Source organism: Sapajus apella, unplaced genomic scaffold (genome assembly GCF_009761245.1).
Source record: "Sapajus apella isolate SASKATOON/1434 unplaced genomic scaffold, GSC_monkey_1.0 scaffold7, whole genome shotgun sequence".
In the NCBI taxonomy this organism is placed as follows: Eukaryota; Metazoa; Chordata; class Mammalia; order Primates; family Cebidae; genus Sapajus; species Sapajus apella.
The window spans coordinates 19,993,924-20,019,112 of NW_022436947.1; the positions used below are offsets into that span (position 1 = coordinate 19,993,924).

Genomic DNA, 25,189 nt, shown 5'->3' on the forward strand with positions numbered 1-25,189 from the left:
TTAAATTGATGTTCTTCTCTTGCTTTTCAACATACTAGACTTAACATTTCCTTAGAACAAAGGCAGTAAGTTACATTCAAGTAAATAGATATGGGAATAGGAGTTATTGAATTTTCTTAATAAAGTTTTTCATTTTCTCCTCTGTATTATAAAATCAGTGGAATGTTTGAGAACAAAATTTATTATGTATAAGTAAAATTACACCTAGTCAATGCTAAGCATCTATGATAGAAATAGTTGTGCTTGAAAAAAACTGCAATTTAAAGATTAACTTTTAAAATGTGTACTTTACTTCTTATTACCACTACTTAGATACTATTGAGTCTGTTATGTGTACTAAAGTTTTGGGATCTGTAAATATGGCCAAATATGTTTAGAAGATTAGATTTGTATATTGACATAAAATTTTCCAAGTACCACCTACTTATGATAATTAAGATATATTTCCACCAACAAGTTTTAGAAGATAGGTTTCTTTCTTTATTGTCTTGTCTTTTTTTTAATTAAAATTTGTTTTTACCTATGAAAGGTCTTTGGCCCCAGAGTAGATGTTTCACTGAATACTTCAGCTGCTAGCAGGAGTTTGCCAATTGCTTCCTTCATAATATCAAAAGCCTGATGAGGTGAACTGGCTCTCAGGAATGTCTCAAAAAATGTTTGCAGCTGTGAACAAAGTAAAGGATTCATGTGTTAAAACAACAGCCTCAGTTTGTCTATCATTTCCAAGGTCACCAATTTGAAGGATTCCTCTATGTTATCTCTACTTGTCACACCCAAAACCCCCCGCTAAATCAGAAAGGTTGGTAATCTAAGATATAGGTATACTGAAAGAGAAAGGTTTAAATATCTTGTAATTTACATTTCTTTGGAAGTGCATCTCCATTTTATTTTCCTCATTTCACAGCATCTAATCGTGGAAAATGCAAGCCTCGTCATCAGAACTCCAAAGTTTAATTTGTAACTCTACTAACTAGGTGAGCTGGACTTGTCTCTTACTTCTCCGAATCTTTGTGTCCTTCTCTTTAAATTGGGATTAATATCTACCAACAAGAGAGATGTGAAGCCAAATTGAAGAAAATGTATTTGAAAGCCCTGTCAAAGTGTGAAATTCAAATGTTAGTTTATTATTATTTTCTGTGCCTATTGGAACAAAAATAAATGTAACAAAGTTGCTTCTTCCTCATGTCATTATTCTGTGCAAGATCTAGCCAATCAGAGAAGAAACTGAGAGAATCCCAGTGTCCTGCTGATGTTTTAATAATTAATTATTTCATGTGGATAGAGGGTATAGGGCAGTATTACAAAAAAAGGGGAAATGAAGCTGAATTGTGTCAGCTTAAAAACACAATTGTTAGTGTCACAAATAGCTGGTTTTATTTGCTTAAATATTAAAATGATAAAAATAAAACTTCTTGAGGATGCTTCATATAAAGTTCAAGTGAGTATTTTTTAAGTATAAAATTATCTCATATTGATTCATAAGCTTTCTCTGTGTAAACACACTCTTTTAAAGATAAAGAACAAAAAATATTTTTTGAAAAAACATGCAGCAGGTATTCTATTAATATTTTTTGGAAAAACAGACTAACTTTATCCAAACTACACAGGATTGCAAAGTGAAAAACTTTTGTTGCTGTGATAAAGAAGGACAAATATTGGCCCGAATTGCCTGTGGAAAACGGTAAATATGTCTTCTCAATGCAAGCAAAATTCCCTCAAGATAAACGAATACTGGCTTCATAAACTTTTCCAGCTGAAAAACAGAAACCTAATAAGATTACACATAGAGACTCTAAGAATGCATCATTAGTATTTGGCAATTGGGATGTTTTTCCATTTTACTTAGGAAAATAAATGTAATAATTGTATGATTAAAAGAAAACAAATTATTGCTAACACTAAAAATGTTAACACCCTTGATTCAAAACAGAGTAACATTATGTTTTTCCCAGTAACTCATCATATTTCACTAATTTCACCATATCATGTAGAAAGGGTTATTTGTGACATTGCATTTTCTTATTTTAATGTTACCTGAATATCATAGAGGTTAAGGCTAATAATATATGAAAGTTGGAAACGTCTATGTAGCAGATAAGTAAGATTAATTATCAGATTATATCTCCATGAGGAAGATTAGTAAATTAATGTCTTAGGGTTGCACTTATTTCTCTAAAATGAAAATGATTTCTTAATTTCTGACTGTAACAGTAAGCATTTAAATATCGAATGCCATTCCACTCAAATTTTAATGAGAACTCTAGCCTTTAGAAAGCCCTGTATTCTTTGTTGTGGGGGACAAGTTGCACAGCACATAGATATTACCTCTATAGACTCTAGAGGTAAAACGGTCCAGGTTTAACTTTGGTTTTGTGCCAAAGTTGTGAGACCTTATGGGATTAATAGCAGCACCTACTTTATAGAAGTATTGCTGAGATTAAATGAGAGAATGTATGTAAGGAATTTCACCACTCAGCAAATCCATAGTCAGTACATGTCAGCTCCTTTTATTTTTTTATTAATTAAAACAAGACAGCTGGGCATGATAGCTCACATCTGTAATCCCAGAACTTCAGGTGGCCAAGGTGGACGGATCATCTGAGGTCAGGAGCTCTCCAGCCTGACCAACATGGAGAAACCCCACCTCTACTAAAAATACAAAAATTAGTTGGGAATGGTGGTGCACGTCTGTAATCCCAGCTACTCAGGAGCCTGAGGCAGAAGAATCACTTGAACCCAGGAGGCAGAGGTTACAGTAAATAAGCCAAGATCATGCCAATGCACTGTAGCCTGAGTGACAGAGCAGGACTCTGTCTAAAAAAAAAAAAAAGTTCTGGGAACAAAGCTGCTCTAAAAATAGTCTTTTAAGAAAACAAAACAAAGAAAAAGAAGTCCACAGCCACATAAAGGAGATTTCAATTAAAGTGGTTGTGGCACCTAGACTCTCCTAATCCAATTCAGATTTGTAATACTCACCAAAGAAAAACATTTTAAAACTATAAGGCATTCAATTTAAATGTTTTTAAAGAGAGTGAATAAAGGGGCGCATATGATGATTGAACAGACCCTTCCATGGGTGTGCCTCCCAACAGAAATGAAAGAGTAGAAATGGGGACCCAAATAACTGGTCTTTCTCCCATTTCTCTAGGAACTCAGCCTGCTGAGAGAAGGTCTAACATCAACCAACAATCATGAAAGCAGAATTAGAACATAACTGCATTTCTAACCAGAACTGTGAAAAAAGAAGAAAGAAAATGGCCCTCAAAAAAGCAAGACTCAGAAACGAGCTACTTTTCTTTTTGTATTAGTTTCATTCCCAATCTTGTCTCTGCATTCCTTTCTCTCTCATTGCATGCATTTCAGTTTATGTAAGCCCTTCAATTAAAAAAAAAAAAATCCAGATGAGTGTGATTTTCTCTTTTAAATTCATTTAGTATAGTGGAAAGCAAACTACATATGCCAAAAATGAAAGTAGAATCATACAAGTGCTTAATATGTATTTTTTAAAAATCATAAACTTTCAAAGTCTCCCAAAGAATCCACAGATTTTATCAGTTCTTGTAACTAACTCACTTAGACTGAGTGAATCACTTTTTTGAGTTTCTGGTTACACTGCAATTTGTTACTCTAATTGTATTTCCTTGGTCATATTACATGAGTTCTGTGAGTCTCAGTGCAAAATGACAGAACTACACTCAATGATCTTATGAGACAACGTCAAATCTGAAATTATTTGATGTTAATTCCATTCGATTGCTGCCGGACCTGGACTACTTCACCCAGGCATTTCTTAACTCACAAATACCTGAAGGCTCACCTTCACCTTTGCTGCTTATTTAGAAAGGTCAAGCCATGAACTCAAATATTAAAGAGACTCATTCTCCATATCAACACTTCTAATCAATGTTTTTGAATTAAATAAATGTGAGAATGTAAGTTTGCAAGGAAATCGATATATTGGAGTAAAATAAAAATGAATAAAAGAACATCTTGCAACTTTTAAGATGACATGAAACAGTTTTACAAACTATACATTTTCTTCCTTCAGTGTAAAAATGAAATACAAATTTAGTGCAAAATAAATTATATGAAGAATACCCTTGTAAGATCCTGGTCATAAAACCAGTCAGCTAACGCACCACCATTTGTGTGTACTTGTGTAAAATTCAAGCAGTAACTAGTAAAGTATTTACATTTTTACAACATTGATCCATTCAAGCAACTTATTCAAATATAAGTGGGTGAACTAAAATTCTCAATTAATTAAAAATGGAAGGACAAGAGCAACAGAGTGAACTTAAAAGTACATAGAAAAACTTCGATCATGTCTGATATCTTAAAATACTTCCAAGGTGCCCTTGTTAACCACTTCATTCCACCACATATTTTACAACACCTCCCATGTTATGTTCTGGGTTCCAGCTCATTATTTCTCTCTATCCTCCCATAAGACCTTGCTTTGGTGAACTGATCTCAATGTCAACGTGTCATTTGCTTCGTGTTAAACTTGCCGACCTTCTTGTTTGCTCTTTCTGCTAGACTGTGAGTTTTTTATTTTTATTTTTTGGTCAGAAACTGTCCCATTTTATCTTCTGGATTTCAGTGCCTAATGCCAAGTAAGTATTCAGTAAATTCTGTTGAGTAAACAAAGTTATGACATTACAGAAACCGCAGATACCTTGATAAGAGAAATACCTTACTACAGTTTCTGGGTAACATCACTTTCCTCAGGACAGGATGTTTATCTCTTGCTCCCATCTCGTGAGAGAGGGAAAATATATACTTTTCTGGTGTCTTGTAATAAAACCTTTGAAGAATAGAAGCTTACAGCTATTTGACAGAATTTTAGAGATAAGAAAATTTAATCTATGAGTTAGAACAGAGGATGAAAGATTAACCAGTATTAGGGTTTTCAAAGTAATGAAAACTTCTCTTGACTGAGAAGCCATAGCAGAATGTCATGTTTAACAGCATTGTACCTTACTAAAGTATATCAGGGTTTCTCTCGATGTTTTTATGTGTGAGAGAACTTTTCATCTTCTCAGGTTAAAGAATATTGCTACTTAAGTCAGATGAAGGAATATTGGTATGTAAAGTCATTTTGCACCAACATCGTATGAAAAGATGCTCACTATCACTATTCATTAGGGAAATGCAAATTAGAACCACAGTGAGATATTACCTCACACCCATGAGGATGGCGACTAACAGAAACAAAACAGAAAATAACAATCATTGGTGAGGATATTAAGAGACTGGAATCCTTGCAATTTGATGGTGGGAAAGTAACATGGTGCAGCCGCTTGAATAGCAATTGGGGGTTCCTCAGAAAATGACAAATAGAACTACCATACAATCCAGCAATTCCACTTCTGGGTATATACTGAGCATAATTGAAAGCACCATTCTTAGCCAAGCTGACACTATGTGGCAGACACTGTGCATTTTACATACACTGCTTTGTTTGTATTCAGAGCAGTGCCATGAGTATGGTATTCATTATCCTTATTTTATTGATGAAGAAACTGGGGGTTGAGAATGCAAGGTACATGCCAAAGGTTATACAGCGGGGGCAAGCAACATGGGTGTTGAAGTCAATCTGCTTTGCTACAAAGCCCCAGCATTACTTCTGCCCTGTGTTTTTTTATTGTATTAGCTTTAGGAATGTGGATGGACCCTGAAATCCAGAAGAATGAATGATCTCTGTTTTTACTTTCATCGAAAATGTGTTTGGAACTGATACAATTCTCAAGCACATGCCTTTACACCCACACAATTAACAACAACTCAACAACTTGAGAATTTATGTAGCCTAATTACCTTTTGGAAAAACTAAGAATATTTTCTTGTATGTTAAATCAAATTGCCTGGATCAAGAAAAAAATCATGTTAAGTCAAATGATTTAAGAATATAAATACTCTCATCATTTGTTTTATTCACTGAAAATTGGCTTGCTTCAGGGTAAACCACAGAAAACCAAATTGGCTGAACCTAAATTAGGATACTTTTACTCATTCCTTGTAATTAGATTAAAAACTCCAATATTTAAGTAAGTTTTCTGTTTCCAGTGACATGAATAATTTTATTCATTTGTACTTCTTAATAGCCCTAAACTTTATAGCATATATTAAACTTGGAAATTCAAAATGTAGATTCTATACAATTTAATCAGTTTCACAGCTGAAAACTTTAAACTCTCCCACAAGCATATAAGGGAATTGTTCAGAAGCAGAGTATAGAAATATAAAAGGCTGTGAATAGCATAAAAATCTAATTATTTGCTTTGAATGATAGACCCTTGATTGCATTATATTCAACCTTCTTAGAGAACTGGCAGGTTTTCTTTATTATTCCTTCTGGAATCTCTCAGTGGGATATAAAGGAGCAGAGAGATTTAACAGCAAAGAGCGAAAGCTATAGTTGTAAAGATTTTATCATTGAACTCTCTATGTATATGCCTGCTCATTTTCTTTATACAAATGCCATTGTTCCAGCAGGTCACAACTATTTCCATTAAAGTTAAAACGCAAGCCTTCTTTGAACTCCCAATAAAATAAGATCTGACAGCTCATTTGAAAACATTCCATCTTTTATTAATTATCTCGACTAGAAGATGGCATTGAAATCTGGTTATATGTGTTTTCCAAGTAATATTTGTTGCAGGCAGTACAAAAATTTGCAAATAAAGGATTCATTTGGCAGAAAGATACCTATCTCATATCTATAAATACTCTCAAATGAGTAAGAAAGTAAAAAGGGAAAATGTTTTCAATTTATATTCTGGATATTTCATGCAGGGTATCTAATTTAGGTCTTATTAAGTCTCCTGGTCAATCACAAAAGAAAAAGAAATGTATTCATGACAATGGGTTCTGGTTGTACAAAAAAGAAAATGATAGAACAATTTGCCCTAACTTTTAAGTGGCTGAGTGTTAAAGGCTGTTGAATCCATAGGAAATTTATGACAACTCTCTGCTGTTTCCTCACACCCTTCTCACGAATTACCTTACACCTCTCTCACGCCAAAGTTGTGATCCTTTTACATGCGATATTTTAAGTGGGTACTTAATTATGCATAATTTAAAGGTTCATTATTTAACATCTAGTTAAATATAATGCTAGATGGCCCAAATCCACACCATCTCTTTGTGTCTTGAGTACTGACTACTGACTTCCCTGCCCACAATAATTTCTTTTTCTTTGCTGCCAGTCATCTTTATGAAGGACAGTTCCAGACATGTCAGTTCCTTGCTCATAAAGAACAGAAGTCCCCAACATTTACAGAAGGATATGAATCAACTGTAGCTGAACTTTTCTTGAACATTCCAAGTCAGCTTAAAAACCATAAGGTGCTAATTCATTCATGCTTGGAGGACATAACAGTTAATCAATAGACATTTACACACACACTTAACGTTTACCCACGCAATAGTAAAATAAACAGTAAACAGAAGTGCCTTTGTCTTTTTTACTGTAAAGTGCGTTATTTTTATGAGAACTCAAAAAGTGATACACGCAATTCTTAAGCTTTTTTAAAAATAATAAAAAAAAAAGTGTATTCCTTTGTCAATCTTCTGACATAGAGCCAAGGTCTTTTATATGACTACAGGTGAACTAATTAGAATTTCAAGTCATCTAACTTAACAGAAACCTCACCCATAGGCATTGGCTTAACTGCAATTAAACCAAGAACACAAAGACACTTGCAAAGAAATCCCAGAGCAGAATCATTCTAGGTTTTACAGCTTACCCCGCCCAACATTTTGAAAATTGTTATACCCACATTTAATTCATCTGAAATGTTTTAACTTGATTTTCCTATATTGACTATGTTATAAATATTCAGCTTTGCGTCTACAGAAACACATCTGTCTCTTTTGCACTTTTAATTCAACAGTTTATCAAGGTAGACATAGAACTCAAGGGTGTAAGGGACAAACTTGAAGGCAGCATCCTTGCCTCATGCATTGAGCTCTTGGGTTCAGCAGTCAACAAGACTTACGCCAGGAATGCAGAGTAGTACTACAAGTTGTTAGTGGTAACTAAGGGAGATTTTATTCACTAGAGATCTGAGTCCTAATCCTAACCACATTTATTATCTCTGTCCTCTTCACTAAATCATGAATCTTTATTTCCTCATCCATAGAGTGGATATAAACATATCGACCTATCTCCCAGGTTTCATAAAAGTTTCAAATAAGGCCAGGTGCTCATGCCTGTAATCCCAGCATTCAGGAAGTCAAGGCAGGCGGATCACTGAGGACAATAGTTCGAGATCAGCCTGGCCAACATGGCAAAACCCCATCTCCACGAAAAATACAAAAAAATTAGCTAGGCGTGGTGGCGCACACCTGTAGTCCCAGCTACTTGGGAGGCTGAGGCAGGAAAATCGTTTGAACTCAGAAGGCAGAGGTTGCAGTCAGCCTAGATCATGTCACTGCACTCCAGCCTGGGCAACAGAAAGAGACTCTATCTCAAAAAAAAAAAAAAAGGTTTTAAATAAGCCTATGTCCAATAATACATTTAGAAGTGTAAAATGACGGTAGTGTCACTTACATTTTACATTCCATAAAATTCAAGCTCTTCAGGTTTCATCTCCAGTATATCCTTATCTGGTCTAACCTACTCCACAAATCCTGTGTGTTTTTCTCTTCCTTCCTTCTCTTTCCCTCTCACCTCAGGCCACCCTAGGATTCTCCCTGTTCTTACAGACATTCAAATTCTGGCCAAGTAAGGCAGTTCGTTTTACCTGCACGATTCATGTTGTCTCTGCAAAGCAAATGTAAACATCCCTCCTCATTTTTAAAGAAACCCTACTCATTCTTCTAAGCTCAGCTAAAATAACATCCGTTCTGTGAAACGTATTAACTTTCTCCAACCTGAATAATTTTCTCCTACTCTTCACTATTTCTGCAACTCTGAGTCATCCCTTGCATTCTGCCTTGTATTAGAGTTATTTATAAATACATATTTCTCCCCCACTAGAGAGTTCCTTGAAAGCAAAAACCATTATTTCTCTTTGAGTCTTTCTCTATATGACCCAGCACATAGTAGGAATTCCTAAGCTGTTCTGGAGTACAACTGAGTTGAATTAGCTGTGAATGATCACTGAAGTATACTGAAGTATTCAATATTGCTTTTCTTTGAGTTGTTTTGGCTCCATGATCATATGAACAAACATATATGTGAGAAGACATTGATTAAATGTGGGTGAAATTATACTGTTTCTATACCTTACTTGCTGAAGGACATAAACCATTAGAAACTTAATTCTCTTTCAGTAGAGAAGTCATCAGTCAAGATACTTGTACCCACTTCCTACTTCTCTTGTTTTCTCCTGCCCCCAATTTAAATATTTCCCTGTTCTCACATTTAAATTACATCCTGTCAAACCTGCTGGTAATCTGCCTTAACAAGAAAATCTTTCTTTTCATTAGTGTGGCAGTTTGTAAAAAATGGTCACATATTCTTCCCTCCTTAGTAGGCATACCCCTTTGCAGTGTGACTTTGCAGCTTCTCACATCCAGTGGTGGAGTCTATTTTTTCACCCCTTGAATCTTGGCTTATTCATGCGATGTTCTTTGACCAATGAGATATTTAGCAAATGTGCTGCAAACTCCTTTTGCTTTTTAGGACTGCTGTAACAAATTACTGAAAGCTTGACAACTTAAAACAAGATAAATTCATTCCCTTGCAGTTTTGGAGGCTAGAAATCCAAAAATCGAGATGACCACGTGGCCACATTTCCTCTTAAATCTCTTAGGGACAATTCATTTGCTGTCTCTTTCAGCTTCTCGTGGTTGTTGGCATTCCTTTGCTTGTGGGTGCAAAACTCCAATCTTGGTTTTCATCTTCACTCATGTGAAGATGCGAAGGTGTGTCTTCTCCTGTGTTTCTTCTCTTCTGTGTCAAATCTCTCTCTGACTTTCTCTTACAAGGACAGGCACAGGGCTCATCTGGATAATTTAGGAAGATCCTATGTTGATATCTTTAATTTAATTACATCTGCCAAGGCCTTTTGTCCAAATAAGGTAATATTCACTGGTTCTGGAGGTTAGGATATAGACATATCCTTTTGGGGGCAGCCATTCAATCCACTACACGAGCAAAAACTTGGAGAGGACTTGGCTTTTGGGGTTTGCTCTCTTGCTATTCTTGGGAATCCTGAAACTGCCACTGTGTGACAGAACACTGGGTGGACTGCAAGATGATGAGAGGCACATAGCCAAGTCATCCCAATGGCCCTAGCTGACACCCAGTCAATATTCAGGAGCGTAAGTGAAGGCAGGCTAGACCACCCAGCCAAGCTTAGTCACCATCTGCCCATAGAGATGAGCAGCCGTTGTTCCAGGCTACTTACAGAAACATTAGAAATAATAAATGTTTATTCAAAGTCACTAAGTTTGGAGGTGATTTGCCCTGCAAAAGTTGACTGATTCAATTTGCCTTTTATCATTGTTTAAATTTTGTCTTTATTTCTCCTCTTTTTGAAATGGAGCCTGCAACTCCTTCTCACAGGAAACTCTCATATGGAGGTGATCTAAGGATCTCATGTTTTTTTTTATTATTATTATTTTTATTTTCAGTGCTTAGAATGCAACTTAAGGCTTGCTGCTTCTGATTTGAGTTCTTTGTTTAAAACTTCTCCAACTTCACTCTGGCTTCCATCCCAAACATTGAACAGATCGAACTCTTTTTAGGGTGAGCATTTTCCTAAGCATCTTCTTCTCATCTTATCTGAATACATCACACTGAACCACTCTACTATCCTTCAAGAGATTAGACTTGTGATTTGAGGCATCATCTGTTTGAAAATAACCCTTGATTTTATGGTGGCTGAGAAACAGGCACCTCTGCCAGGGAGGTTTTTATAGTAATGGGTACCTGGAGTTGTGGGAACCTTCCTTTCACACTAGGATGGGCAAACAGCTACAATTATTCTTCTCTTTGTTTAGAAGTGGTAGGATACTTCTGTTGGAAGTAGGGGTTCCAGTGACTGGAGAGAAGAAAGGCAGAGAGAGGAAGTGAATGGGAAAAGAATCACCAAATTCTCCAGGAAAGAAATTTTCTGGTAGTGCCTTCAGTCAGGTTACAGAGCAAACAAAGCCTGAGAAGGGGCGGATGAGTAAGAACCAGCCTCAATAGGCAAGCTGCAGCATGAACAGGAACCTGTGTGCCTCTCCACCTCCTCATTTCAAGTTTCTCTTTTCCACTCCTCCTCCTGACTGACTGGTTGTCCCTCCATCTGATCTCTCAGTCAAAGGCACAACCATTCAAATAATGGCTGAAGACTCATCCTTGAACCCTCTCTCTTAGCCTCTCTCTCACCCCACCACCAATTATTCTTTCCACCTACAAATGTATCCACATTTCTCCTTTAGACTATCATCTTATCAACCTAGTTCAAGCCACCATCCTCCTCATCTGGACCCCTGAATGGCCTTGAAACTGGTTTCTCTGCCTCTGTTCACAATTCTCTTCAATCTGTCCTCCACACAGCAGTAGAATGGGCTTAAAAAGTAAATCAGGTTATGATAACCCCGTGTTCGCTATCTTTTAGTGGCATCCCTTTGCCCATAGGAAAAAAGTTCCATTTATTACCTTTCCTATGAGTCTTGTATGATTGGACTCTTGCCTCTCTCTCAATCTCTCTACCACTCAACCTGTGTTCACATGTAACACAGTCAGTGGCTGTGGCATTCTGTGAATATGTGAAGACTCTCCTACCTTTGGAATTGTCCTTTTACTGGGAATATTTCACTGTCATCTCTTCAAATGGCACTTAGTCTCGTCACAGAACTACAGCTCAAATCTCACCTATTCAGGGCAATCTTTCTACCTCTCATAAAGTGGGCAGTCCAGATACTTCTTAGTCAACATCCATCCTGTTCACTTTGTTCTTAGATATAGTAAATACCTGTAACTATCTGAATGTATTTAAATGTATATAATTGATTATCTGTTTTTCACCTGTCATTCCTTACAAGAATAAACTTTGCAAAGGCAGGCACTTCACCTAGTTTCCTGCTATGCTACGAGAGCTTAACATAACATTTAGCGTATAGGAGGTAGCCGGTAAATATTTGTAGAAGGACTCAAAAGACAAACAGTTCCTATTTTACAGACATGAAAAATGGTTGATAGATGTTAGCAGATTTGTCTAAGGTCATACAGTTTTTACAAGGACCTTCCTACTGCACATGCATCCCCAGACCTGTAGAAGTCATGGCTTGGGATGTTTCTTTCCTTTCCTGCATATCCAGCGCTATAGGTCTAATGCTGGTAATTTATTCCTCTCTCCTTTAATGCAATTGGATATTTGCTTATTACTCAGCCTGAAAGGATGTCATCATTGTCCTATTCATATTTTAAAATCACATTTCTTTTTCCTTAACAGTAACTACTTGAAGGCATGAAAACAAAATATATTTCCTTAGCATAATATTTTTCTTCTGTGACTCCTGAGTTTAGAGTAATGTTTTCTCTCTGTGTGACTTGAATAAATATTCTTCATGTAGATAATCTGGGTAATCAAGCACAAAGAAAAATTCTTAGAATAACTTCTAATAGAAATTTCTACCAAAGCATTAGTTTGTAACAGTATGTTTTTTTAAACAGGTTAATGAGGCTGTGGTACCTGGAACTGTTAGATTCTAGAGACCACATATTAGGAAGCTGCTGTAGAGGGGATACATAATGCATATGTATACACATATATATGTAAATGGAGGGGTGCTTGGGATTTCCACTCCTGTTTGAAGTCCCTTTCTCTAAATTTTAAAGACTTGCTTCATAGAAATTCTAAGAACTGCTTTTACAGGCTAGGAATAGGGAGTGAAAGGACAAATTGTTTTGAGACAAAGAGGATAGAGTGATGTGTATAGGAATGCTCTGTGTCAGTCAATGAGGCAATGAGAGAATAACCACCTTATAGGCAGATGCTCTGTAGAGATATAACAAAAGCAGTGAAATATGTCTTTATATTGCAGAAGGTAGAGGATACAAAGTATGTGTGAAGAATCCCAGGAAAGAATCCATTTCTGCTGCCTCAGTAGCACTCAGAGAAATAAAATGCAAATTTTCAGTTCTGTATCATAATATCAGGTCATTTAGATAATTTAAAGGAATTCCAGTGAACAGTAGATCTGAGGTTTAGATTGTAATGAAACAGAAGTAACACAAAAGATTCATGGATACAAGTAGTGCAGTCTTGCATGTTGAGTATATAATGCCAGTGCTAACTTTATAGTAATTTTAAAACTAATATTGTGTAGTAAGTTTAAAACTATGTATTATGAAATCTTCCCCCCCCCCCAAGAAAAAAGTTTAGGCCTTGATTTTGGGGCAATGGGACAGGGTGATGTTTTTGAGCTTGTGGTGACTGGCTTAGACTAGAGTTTTATGGAAATCAATCTGTTAATCACTTACATCCCTTACATAATTTGTTTGATCTAAAAATAAGACAGTGTAGTATGTTTACAAGTCATTTCTTCCAAGTAAATTCAATATTCCATAAAACTGTATCCTATATTTGTGTACTTTGCATATTTATACCATCCTCCTGTTCTACAGACAACCACATCTTATCTCCCACTGCCAGCCACATCCCTGAGACACCATAGGGAAGGTGAAGATCTGAGTCAATGGATTTGGTTGTATTGGGTGCCTGATCACCAGGGCTGCTTTTAACTCTGGTAAAGTGGATGTTGTCACCATTGATGATCCCTTCATTGACCTGAACTATATGGTCTACATGTTCCAGTATGATTCCACCCATGGCAAATTCCATGGCACCATCAAAGCTGAGAACGGGAAGCCTGTTATCAATGGAAATCCCATCACCATCTTCCAGGAGCGAGATATCTCCAAAATCAAGTGGGGCAATGGTGGTGCTGAGTACGTGGTGGAGTCCACTGGCGTCTTCACCACCATGGAGAAGGCTGGGGCTCACTTGCAGTGGGGAGCCAAAAGGGTCATCATCTCTGCCCCTTCTGCTGATGCCCCCATGTTTGTGATGGGCGTGAACCATGAGAAGTATGACAACAGCCTCCAGATCGTCATCAATGCCTCCTGCACCACCAACTGCTTAGCACCCCTGGCCAAGGTCATCCACGACAACTTTGGTTTTGTGGAAGGACTCATGACCATAGTCCATGCCATTGCTGCCACCCAGAAGACTATGGATGGCCCCTGCAGGATATTGTGGCATGATGGCCACGGGGCTCTCCAGTGCATCATCCCTGCCTCTACTGGTGCTTCCAAGGCTGTGGGCAAGGTCATCCCTGAGCTGAACAGGAAGCTCACTGGCATGGCCTTCTGGATCCCCACTGCCAACGTGTCAGTGGTGGATCTGACCTGCCATCTGGAAAAACCTGCCAAATATGATGACATCAAGAAGGTGTGAAGCAGTCATTGGAAGGCCCCCTCAAGGGCATCCTGGACTACACTGAGCATCAGGTGATCTACTCTGACTTCAACAACAACATCCACTCTTCCACCTGGGTCTGGCATTGCCCTCATCGACCACTTTGTCATGCTCATTTCCTGGTATGAAAATGAGTGAGGCTACAGCAACAGGGTGGTGAACCTCATTCCCCACAATGCCTCCAAGGAGTAAGACCCCTGGACTACCAGCCCCAGCAAGAGCACAAGAGGAATAGAGGCCCTCGCTGCTTGGCAGTCCCTACCACACTGAGTCCCCCACCACACTGAATCACCCCTCCTCTCAGTTTCCATGCAGACCCCTTGAAGAGGGAGGGTACTAAAGAGCCCCACCTTGTCATGTACCATCAATAAAGTCCCCTGTGCGCAGTCAAAAATCAATCTGACAAACAAACAAAACAAAAAATCACGAATTTCCTTATATTAAATAAATCATTAAAAAATGCACATTTCTTCACTTAAAGGTATACTCACAAGTTTATGACTGATAGGCTTAACTTTTCCCTAGAAAAAATTAAGATTATTATATTTTATATGAATTTGACCTGGAGGAATGAAGTTTCTTAACATATAGTCATCTGGGTGATACCATTCTTTAATAGTGCTGTGTATTAACTTTTAGAAAATATTCTTAAGTGATAAAAAGACAATGTCCAGTGGCTGACAAATGCTGAAATCATTCCAAATTAATTGCATGGGCTAGGTAATTTAAATTGTACTGAAGAATTATCATCATTCACAATATTTACTTAAAACATACCTTTTTAAAATCATAAGTGTGGGTTATAACTTTTAAAAATAAACATGTATAATCCTATGGGGAATAAAATGTCCATGCTTTCCTAAGCATTTTTGCCTTTTTTCCCTCTGATTCTTGGACAGCTCAGGTTATTTGTGCAATAGCAAAAAAAGACCACTTGGGGGCACTACCGTAATTGTTTTGCTCCGTCTCATAGCTATGTAGGTTTCCTCAGTGAAAAAAGATTCCCATTTCTTCTAAATTTGAAACCACATTTTAATATATGGAAGGAAAAAGGCTGTATTTCATTTTAAACTTACAATGAATAAATCACATAAGACAAATGCAAGTCAGATTTTCTCCTGAAGGGAGCAAAATCCTGCCTCCCTTCAGCAGACAAATCAGTTTTACCTAGTTGGCACATTTGGGGATATTTTATATTTAGAATTTGTCACAGCCTTTGAGACAGATCTCAAGGAATAAAGGATACTGTTAATGAAAATCTCAAAAATATACACATTTAATAAGTTTCAACATGTACTGGTAAAAACTTACTTTTTTTCTATACCCAAAGTAGAAAAGTGTAAAAATCGTTTGTCTTCCCTACTAAGTACAAATTCTGTAATAAATTTAAACATTGAAGCAATTAATTTTTAGAGACGCTTACTGCCATTATTTTCCTTGTTATTACTTTGCACTCACATACCATTTTGTAAAGCAGTTATTTTTATTACTAATTATTCTTTTCAGCAATTTGATGAGTGGAGTCTATTCTAACCCATTTCTCTCTCCCTGAATCTGTTGACTACTAGGTACTAAGACAGGCACTGAAGATTTATTTCCTACGTAAATAAACAATAAGCATAATCTCTTCTTTTAAGGATTTCAGAAATATTTAGGCAAGTAGATTTTTCCTCTTGGTTTTTGTTCTGTTGTTTGCTGACTCTATGTGACTTTTTTCCTTCCGGTATATTTTCCTGTCATCAGAAGATATTTAACATTACCACAGTGATGAAAAATTCAGTTAAGGCTTGTTGTTAAAGTCTTAGGGATAAAGATTTATACAATTAAATTCAATAGCCCTCTAGGTGGCTGTACAGATATGAAAACATTAAGGAAGATTGCAGGAAGTTTTGCCTTAATTCATGGTCCATTAACCAAAGAGCCATCTTAACAATCCTTTCTTACATGGAGGGTGGTGAAGAAAAGGGATACAGCTGTTCTGTCTTTGAACATCTTTCTGGCTTAGCTGGCTCATCTATTAAAGAAACAATAAGAAACTAAAACATTAATATGGTGCTGCTCTCTATGGATGCTTAAAGTGTTTGAAAGATTGCTTATACTAGACCTCTTTTCCCAGGCTGTTTTTACTCTGAATACTTGTTTATTATATAAACTTGCGATCAGCAAGGTGTACAGAAATCAGAGCGACATTGCTGTGCTGGGCAGTGGCAGAAAGAAGAAGAGCCTCAGAGGTTAACTTTTAAGAGCTTCTGTGAAGTTCACAGGCCATACATTGCCAGGATCCAGTTCAGAGAAACAACACTTGCTCTTTTCAAGTCCTCAACTGGGCCCCTTCCTCATCCCTTCATATACATTCCCTTGATGGCTCCAGGCAGGAGCAGGCTCTGAACAGGACAGGTGAAGGGGAGGAGATGAGAAGGGAAATACACCTTCTATCCTCCAAAGTACTACTGAGGTACTTTTCCAGCTTTCAAGCATCCTGAAGGATGGAAGGAGGAATGAACTTCCCTCACCTGATTTCACACGGAAATCCCTGAGTATTAGCTCACCTCCATTTATCTGGATATATAATTAACACTTGCCTATTGATGTTCTAGTATTAAAGGCAATAATAATTAGCAAATTTATTCATTAGTGTTAGGTTTTACCTTTACATTGCCATTATAATACATGTATATGTAGATATACACACACATATATACATGTAGATATGTAGATACACACATATACATATATATGTAGATATGTATATACATATATGTGTGTGTATATATATCTGCCTATAAAAAGCATTATTTTAGTTAATTATATTTGCATATATCTATGAGTTCATTACACTAGTTCAAAAGAGAAAATATACTTGAATTAACAAAGAGGGAATATGTAAATTCATAATACTATCTTCTGTTGCAGAACCTGCTCTTAAATCTTAATTTCCCCAAATGGCAGTTTTTAATGTTATTATTAATGAGGAACCTTTAATTAAAATCAGGACGATACACAACAATTCACTGATAAACATTTTTGAGTGTCTGCCATGCACCAGGCACTCTGTGAGGCTCTGGAGATGCAGACACATTGCTTGCCTTTTGAAGCTTAGAGTCATTCTGCTTAAGTTACCATTTTTGATGAAATAAAAATGATCATAATTAATGAATAGTTTTCTTTACATTGAGGATAATAATTCAAGTTCAGACTTCAGAATTAATGAATGTACAAAATGACTTGACAAATCTTTAATAAAACAAAGTTGGGAATGAAGGAATGAAATGAATGAGTGGATGAACTGTTTTTAAAAAAGAGATAAAGTTGCCATCAAGAGTATCTGTGCAATATAATAAAATTATTTTACATTGATGTACTTTAAAATCATGTACATTTAGAAAAGTCATTCTTTTTCTAGAGCAAATGTATATTTGAAATAATATCTAACATCAATGTGGGCTAATTATTTTGCAGTTATTATAAAAACTTTTACAGTAACTCAGCTTTGATCACAAGTTTATTCAACTATATGCTGGTTATCTATAATTTCTATTTATATAAAATCATACTTTAAAATGAACACCCTGATGCAATTTTAAAATTTAATCCCAGCAAAAGTAGGTTAAGTAATACATCAACTCTTTTCACAAACTCTCAGAAGACTTTTATTCACATTCTTTCTACAGCTGACATAAATCTCCCAGGCCTAGCGAAGGGCCAGATGCTCAGTGAAAAAGTCTTTTACAAGGTCTGCTTCATAGCCTGCAGTTTTAGACATAAAATGAAGATCAGGAGAAGAACACTTCCCAAGGTTGAAAAACCTTACTCTCACTTTATACCTTCTTCCAAAGACATTACTCATTTTTACCCTGGGAATATATGAGTGATCTCACCCAACATTATCAAAGGCACTGCATAAATATTGACGACAAATGAAGCTAACTCTGTCCCTGCAACTGTGTCATGTTTCCAAAATGAATAAAGGATACATGCATCTTTTAAAAAGAAACCTTGTATATAACAACATTCCCCTCTTGGTCACAGTTCTCTTCTCCCCTCTGTGCACATTTGCTGATTGCATTGGTGTGAGATAGAAGAATGGTCCCCTGAAGGCCAGTGAAGTGGTGGTAGAGAGCTGGTCGTTTAGAACTCGCAAATCCAACTTGAAAAAAGGCAACAGTAACCCAGATTTCCCTATTTCTATCAAAGTGGCCCTATCCAGAAATTCAGATGATGACATCTGTCTATGTCATTTACTGAAAAACAAATGAACATTTATAGAATATTTATCTATATCATGTATATATCATTGCAAAGTAGAGTGGCTGGCTTAGACCAGTTAGGGATAAAGTAGACTCAGGCAATTTCTTCATGAAGTTAAAATATTTTAAATGACCTTTGATTCAATTCAATCGAAGAGACATTTATAGGGAGCTGATTATATGCAAGGAATCATCTTCATGTAACTTTATATCTGGTGTCAAATATGGAATATCATCAAATCTAACATCTTCAAATATGGTGTGGTTGACCAAACCATAAATTAATTTAATTTATGTCTTGTCTGGACAAAATAAGGTTTTTTACAAGCTTTTCTGCCAGAAGTCACAAATCCCTTCAGCAATACGTTTTCATAAAAACAGTCAGTCAACTATGGTCAGAAGTATAAAGAATCTTCAGACATCATAAAAGCTATAGATATGACAGTTGGCTCTCTGTCAGGTAGCTTATTTTGTGATTTACAATGGATGAAGGGATGACTTGTGACTTTTTACTCTAAGGATCAAATTTAAATTTATGACATTTCTTGCAGTTAATCTATATGACCTGTGTATAAAGACAGACATAGATGCATTTAACCAAAAGTTATAGTTAGAATAGTTGTGGAAGAGTTCTACTCCTGATTTTATAGATACGACTGAAATGTTTTATAATTAAGCTGAGAGCTTTTTAAGGGAAGACATTTTTGAATAAAATATTTCTTAAAATTGAATTTATTATACTCATGAAGTAAATGATATTGTCTTAGCAGCAAATAGAGTTGTTTGAAAATCAGATCAAAGAATATAGTAAGCAAATATTGAATTTGCTATTTTTTTCCCTTTCACATCTGCCTCTGCTTTTAGGTTTGAAACGTCTCCTTGGGAAACATTTAACACTTAAATTTTTTAAATATTTTATTCTATAGAAGGGGATTAAACATAGTTTACAAATCTTCTATTTTCTGTTATTTCTCAAATTTGTATTTCTTAATATTTTTGTCTCTCTCCAAAGCTTTCACAGACAAAGTATCTCAGCAGAAGACCTAATCAGAAATAAATGAGCTCATAATATATCTGTTACTGCTTTCATAACTCCTTTAGCTGCCAGAATGTTCTATAAATGGCCACTGATAACTAGTTTATTGGGCTTGCCTCATCACACAGTACATAAATCACTACTGATTTAACTAAGTAATTTGGCTTTTGAACTCAAGACTCAGTACACACACACACATGCAAAAACACACACACATGCACACACACACATACACACAATTAGGTTTTGTGGAATTTGAGAACAGTGTTTAACAACATGCTGGTGTAGTGTGGGTAGATTTTAAAGCAGGTTTTGGTTTTTACCTCCACATTAGCAGTGAGAAGTTTCTGTGAATTTTTTCACATCTAAAAACACCAGGAGAAAACGGTATTTCTGAGGATGGTTAAGTAATTTAACAGATGAGTTATAATCTATTTGTTTTAACTGAAATAACAAGTACATCAGTTGAAGGGTAAATAAATATCCTCTTGCTTTCTGAAACTTATCTGTGTCTCTAGCATAACTTTGACCCAGGAAGCTGCACTACCTCCCTCTGAGAGGAGATAACAATATTGTCCAGAATAATCAGGCAAGATCTTGAAAAGATAAATCCCAAGGAGAAGATGAAAATGACAAGAACTGCATGCCTTCCTGTGCTACAACCACAGCCTGCATCTGTCTCACAAAAAAGACAAAAATACAAATAAGAAAGGAAATAGTGAATAAAGCATGAAAATCTAAAGAAAACCAGATTACAGAGATTTCTTTTTTCATGGTATATTTCCAGGAAATACATAAGTAAAAACTATCATAAAAAGCCTATTATTTCTATCAGGGCAGGGGGAGTGGCACTTCAAAAAAGGAAAACAACTTAAAAAATTATTTAAAATACCTAAGAGTTTCCTGTTAAGATGATTCACTGGCCCAGGTGAAATGAGATTGAAGCAAGAATTTGATTAAAAAATAATAACAATAACAAATACCTCTTTGAAAGGGATTCTAGAGCTATTTTGAAGTGGTCTGACCAGAGGTAGCTGCAGTTAGGGATAACTGGAATTTGGGGAGGGGAGTTCTTGGAGGTTACCTGAAAGTATAGGCTGAAGGAAAATATTTTAGCTTTCCTCCTAACTCTCCCCCGTCTTCCTCTACGACAATCATTGTTTGTTCCTTCCTTGTTAAGGATGCTAAACCCAGGACCAGGATTCAGGTTGCTCAATTTCTTGGGAGAGAGGATGAAAAAATGTGTGAAATGACTGGTCAAATGTGGCATTCACTCTTCCACCCTACTCTCTGTCAACCCCAAGGCTTGATGAAGTATAATGGTCAGGTGCGCTTCCTCCCAGTGCTTTTACGCCAACCAGTGCTTTTATACCAAAGACAGTTTAAGGGGTGTGAAATTCTGATCAGGGAAGTTGCCTGGCTACAAAGGGAAGTGATCAAAAGGAAAGTGACCAAAAGTAGTTTCTTCATGTTTTAAGTACATTCTCTCCCTTCTCCTTAGATTCACCTGAAAAGACTGACCTTCCTCAAACACTGTACTGGCTGGAATAAGTAAGGTCTCCAGGAAGGCTTAAGCTCAAAGGACAAAATAGTGATGCACAGAAAATACAGCTTCAAAAGAAAGGCAACAAACTGAACAATATATATTATGCTACCAAAACTGATAAATAAGGAATTTAAAATAAACATCAGCAATATACTCAAGGAAATAATGGAAGATAGTAGCAAAATAAAATGTGAAAAAGAAGTCATTAAAAAAAACAAAGAGGAAATATGGTAAAAAAAAATATTGCAAGTAAATAAAAATATACTTAGCTTTTAAGTGAAGGGGCACAAGCATTTAAGTTATACATGCAGCATTAAGTAAGTAAATAACTGAAATACAACAACAGATGAGATAGCAGCAAAGCTACAGTGTAAGGAGGATTTTGATATAATTTGGATATTTGCCCCCTTCAAATCCCATGTTGAAATATGATCCCCAGTGTTGGAAGTGGGGCCTGCTGGGAGATGTTTGGATTGTGGGGCGGATCACTCATGAATGGCTTGGTGCCTTCCCTGTGGTGAGTTCTCCTTCTTCCCTTAGTTCATGGGAAAGTTTGTGGTTTACGAGCCTGGCATCTCCCTTGCTCTCTCTCTCACCATGTGACATTCTGGCTCCCACTTTGCCTTCCACCATAAGTGGAAGCTTCTTGAAGCCTCACCAGAAACCAAGCAGATGCTGGTTCCATGCTTGTACAGCCTGCAGAACTATGAGCTAAATAAATCTTTTATCTTTATAAATTTTCCAGCCTCAGGTGTTCCTTTACAGCTTTGCAAAACAGACTAACACAGGTTGAATAATTTGAAAGACAAAATTGAAGAACTGTCTTGGAAAACAGAAATGCTTCCAGAAAGCAGATAAGACAAACCAAATAATAAAAATAGAAATGGAAGGATCAAATCTGCTCAACAGCAGAAGGAAAAATAAAGACAGTGAGCAAAAACATTTCAAGAAATAATAATAATAACAAATTTTTAGAGTTAAGGATGAAAGACTTCAGACCCAAATTGAAAACATTCAAATAATAAAAGAAACAAATCCAGGAGGGCATTGTAAACAGTGTGGGAAAGTAAGGATGGTAAGTTTCTTGATAAAGTTTTGTTTTGTTTTTGAAGAAAAAGAAATGACCAAAAAAAAAGAAACAAGTGATTATTTCAACTAAAACTAAAAATCTATATTGTGATAATGGGATTTGGTGAAGTGGTACAGAGAACAAAAGGGTCTTGAGAGGGCAAGATTGGGAAGCAGACAGAGATATTGAAAAGTGTAAGGAATCAATAGGAAAACATAAACATGAGCCCATATTTTAAATTAACAGTGATCACTGTATGTTATGTAGGTAAAGAATGCACAACTTTAAAACTTACAATATTTAGGCTTTACAGTGAAAAAGTAGAAAAGTTTAAAAGAAAAAGAGAGCATACTAAATAAAAAATAAGATGGCAGAAATGAATTCTAACAATTTGCTCATCATCTTGAGCTGGAGAACTTTCCAACATTCAAAATGCAATTTATGTAAGATAAATTCTGAAAACAATCAAGTTCAGCCATTTTTTAATCTCTTGAAACTATGAGAAACCTTGTGTATCCTTTCAGTTTCTTTCCATTTTCTCCTGTCTGTACTTGGAACCATATATTTCTGTAAAATCAAAAATTCTTTAAAACTGAACACACATATTGTCACTAGACCTCATTTTCTTTTTCTTTTTTTTTTTTTGAGACGGAGTTTCTCTCTTGTTACCCAGGCTGGAGTGCAATGGCGCGATCTCGGCTCACCGCAACCTCCGCCTCCTGGATTCAGGCAATTCTCCTGCCTCAGCCTCCTGAGTAGCTGGGATTACAGGCACGCGCCACCACGCCCAGCTAATTTTTTTTGTATTTTTAGTAGAGACGGGGTTTCACCATGTTGACCAGGATGGTCTCGATCTCTTGACCTCGTGATCCACCCGCCTCGGCCTCCCAAAGTGCTGGGATTACAGGCGTGAGCCACCGCGCCCGGCAGACCTCATTTTCAACCAAGTTGACCTGGGCCACCTTTTATAACTAAACTCTTTGGGATTATTAGTAAGTTCTTCCCTGAAAACTTTCTTATTATCCTTTATGTCATAGCTTGTTATATTAGGCACACTTGAGAACTTTATTTTTCGCTCAGCGAATATTCCATATTGACTGGTATAATGAACTAGCATAATGCTTCCTAAGGGTGAAGCAAAAGGCACAAAGGCAAAATTGTATTTTCATTTGTTGCACTGACTATATTTTTCTTGAATAAGTGAAAAATTAAGAAAAACAGAGTATAGCTGTGAACTAGCTATACTCTATAGCTATACTTTATATAGCTGTAGTAAGTAGGTCAAAGAATTGAACTGTGATGATGAATTGAGGAAAAAGAATGTAGCCTTTGTGATCTCTAGTGAATTAAGCTGCTTCCAGTTCATTGTTAAGCCTGCACCAATTAAATGAAAATCTTTTCCTGCAGCAATGAAAAAGATGCAATCTTTGTTCAGTGGGATTTGATAACCATAAAGGTGGGAGAATGGCAGCCCAACTCACTTTACTTTACCCTAGTGTACTTGTGTGAAATAATGGCTTCAACCGAGAGTTTACCTTGACAGTGAAGCGTTTTTTCCTTGGTGGATTCCAAACTGTGCCAGTTGAATGAATGAATGCACGCAAAGGGGTTAAGGATGTTACCAACACGTACGCTTTAAGAATCACAGATAGATCTTCAGCTCTAAAGATTGTTTCATGTCGAGCAAGGACTGTTGTTTCATTCCTAAAAAAAAATAAAACAACATAGTTAGCACTCCATAATGTAGGATTGAGTATATAATTTGTAAATTACCTACAAGCTTTGTAAACTCCTTCTATCCTTTGTAGGACATCCACCTTCAGTGCGTGGGTTTCCTTGAACAATTTCAATTGTTTATTAGCATCACTACCAGGGGGGTCAAGAGATACAGAGAGAAGGCATCAAACCTGTATAACAGTTCTCCAATGTGGCAGCTTTAGTCAAAGTATTTTTAAAAAGTAAAAAGGTGGCTGGGCATGGTGGCTCACTCCTGTAATCCCAGGACTTTGGGAGCCCGAGGCAGGCGGATCACAAAGTCAGGAGTTCGAGGCAAGCCTGGCCAACATAGTGAAACCCTGTCTCTACTAAAAATACAAAAATTAGCCAGGCATGGTGGCATGCACCTGTAGTCCCAGCTACTCAGGAGGCTGAGGCAGGAGAATCACCTGAACCTGGTAGGCGGATGTTGCAGTAAGCCAAGACTGCGCCATTGCAGTTCAGCTTGGGTGACAGAGGGAGACTTTGTCTCAAAAAAAAAAAAAAAAAAAGGTAGAAAGATAGCATGTAAAATAAAGTTGAATTTTTTCTTTAAACTAAATGAGTCACACTACCCATGACCTCAGATGCATGGTACCATTGCAACAATAGTGATATACATTACACTTCAAGTGGAACTTTCTAAATCTTCTGCCTCTGCCTACCTGTGCTCTGTCTTTTCTTCTCCAGAAAAACATGTTAAGTTTTTAAATAGTGGACTGGTCATGAAGAATATGCCAAAATAATTTCCCCACTAGTTTAATCTTACCTAATGTCTCTACTCCCAGATAATGAAGAGATAATTTAAGGGATGAAATATTAAAAAAACAAAAAAAAACAAAAAAAAAACACTCAGACTACAAAAGAAAAGTAACACCAGTTTAATATTTTGTAATGAAACAAATATACTTTCATCATAAACGAAACCAAAATGTATAATTATTTGCTCTTCTGCATCATGTTTCTATATATTGTAACACCAGTTTAATATTTTGTAATGAAACAAATATACTTTCATCATAAACGATACCAAAATGTATAATTATTTGCTCTTCTGCATCATGTTTCTATATATTAAATATCTAAGTTTGATCAATAAAAGGATTGTGC

General features: G+C 36.4%; 1 protein-coding gene across 1 annotated transcript in view; it reads right to left on the bottom strand.

Annotated features, from left to right (window-relative positions):
- Positions 1–25,189, bottom strand: part of CPED1 (cadherin like and PC-esterase domain containing 1) — a 306,287-nt gene that overhangs the window by 165,128 nt on the left and 115,970 nt on the right. Inside the window, exons 8-9 of the mRNA XM_032276171.1 lie at positions 23,860–24,028; positions 521–663 (exon numbers count right to left, since the gene is read on the bottom strand). Of these exons, the coding sequence (XP_032132062.1) occupies positions 521–663; positions 23,860–24,028 (312 nt within the window). The remainder of the gene's footprint in view (positions 1–520; positions 664–23,859; positions 24,029–25,189) is intronic.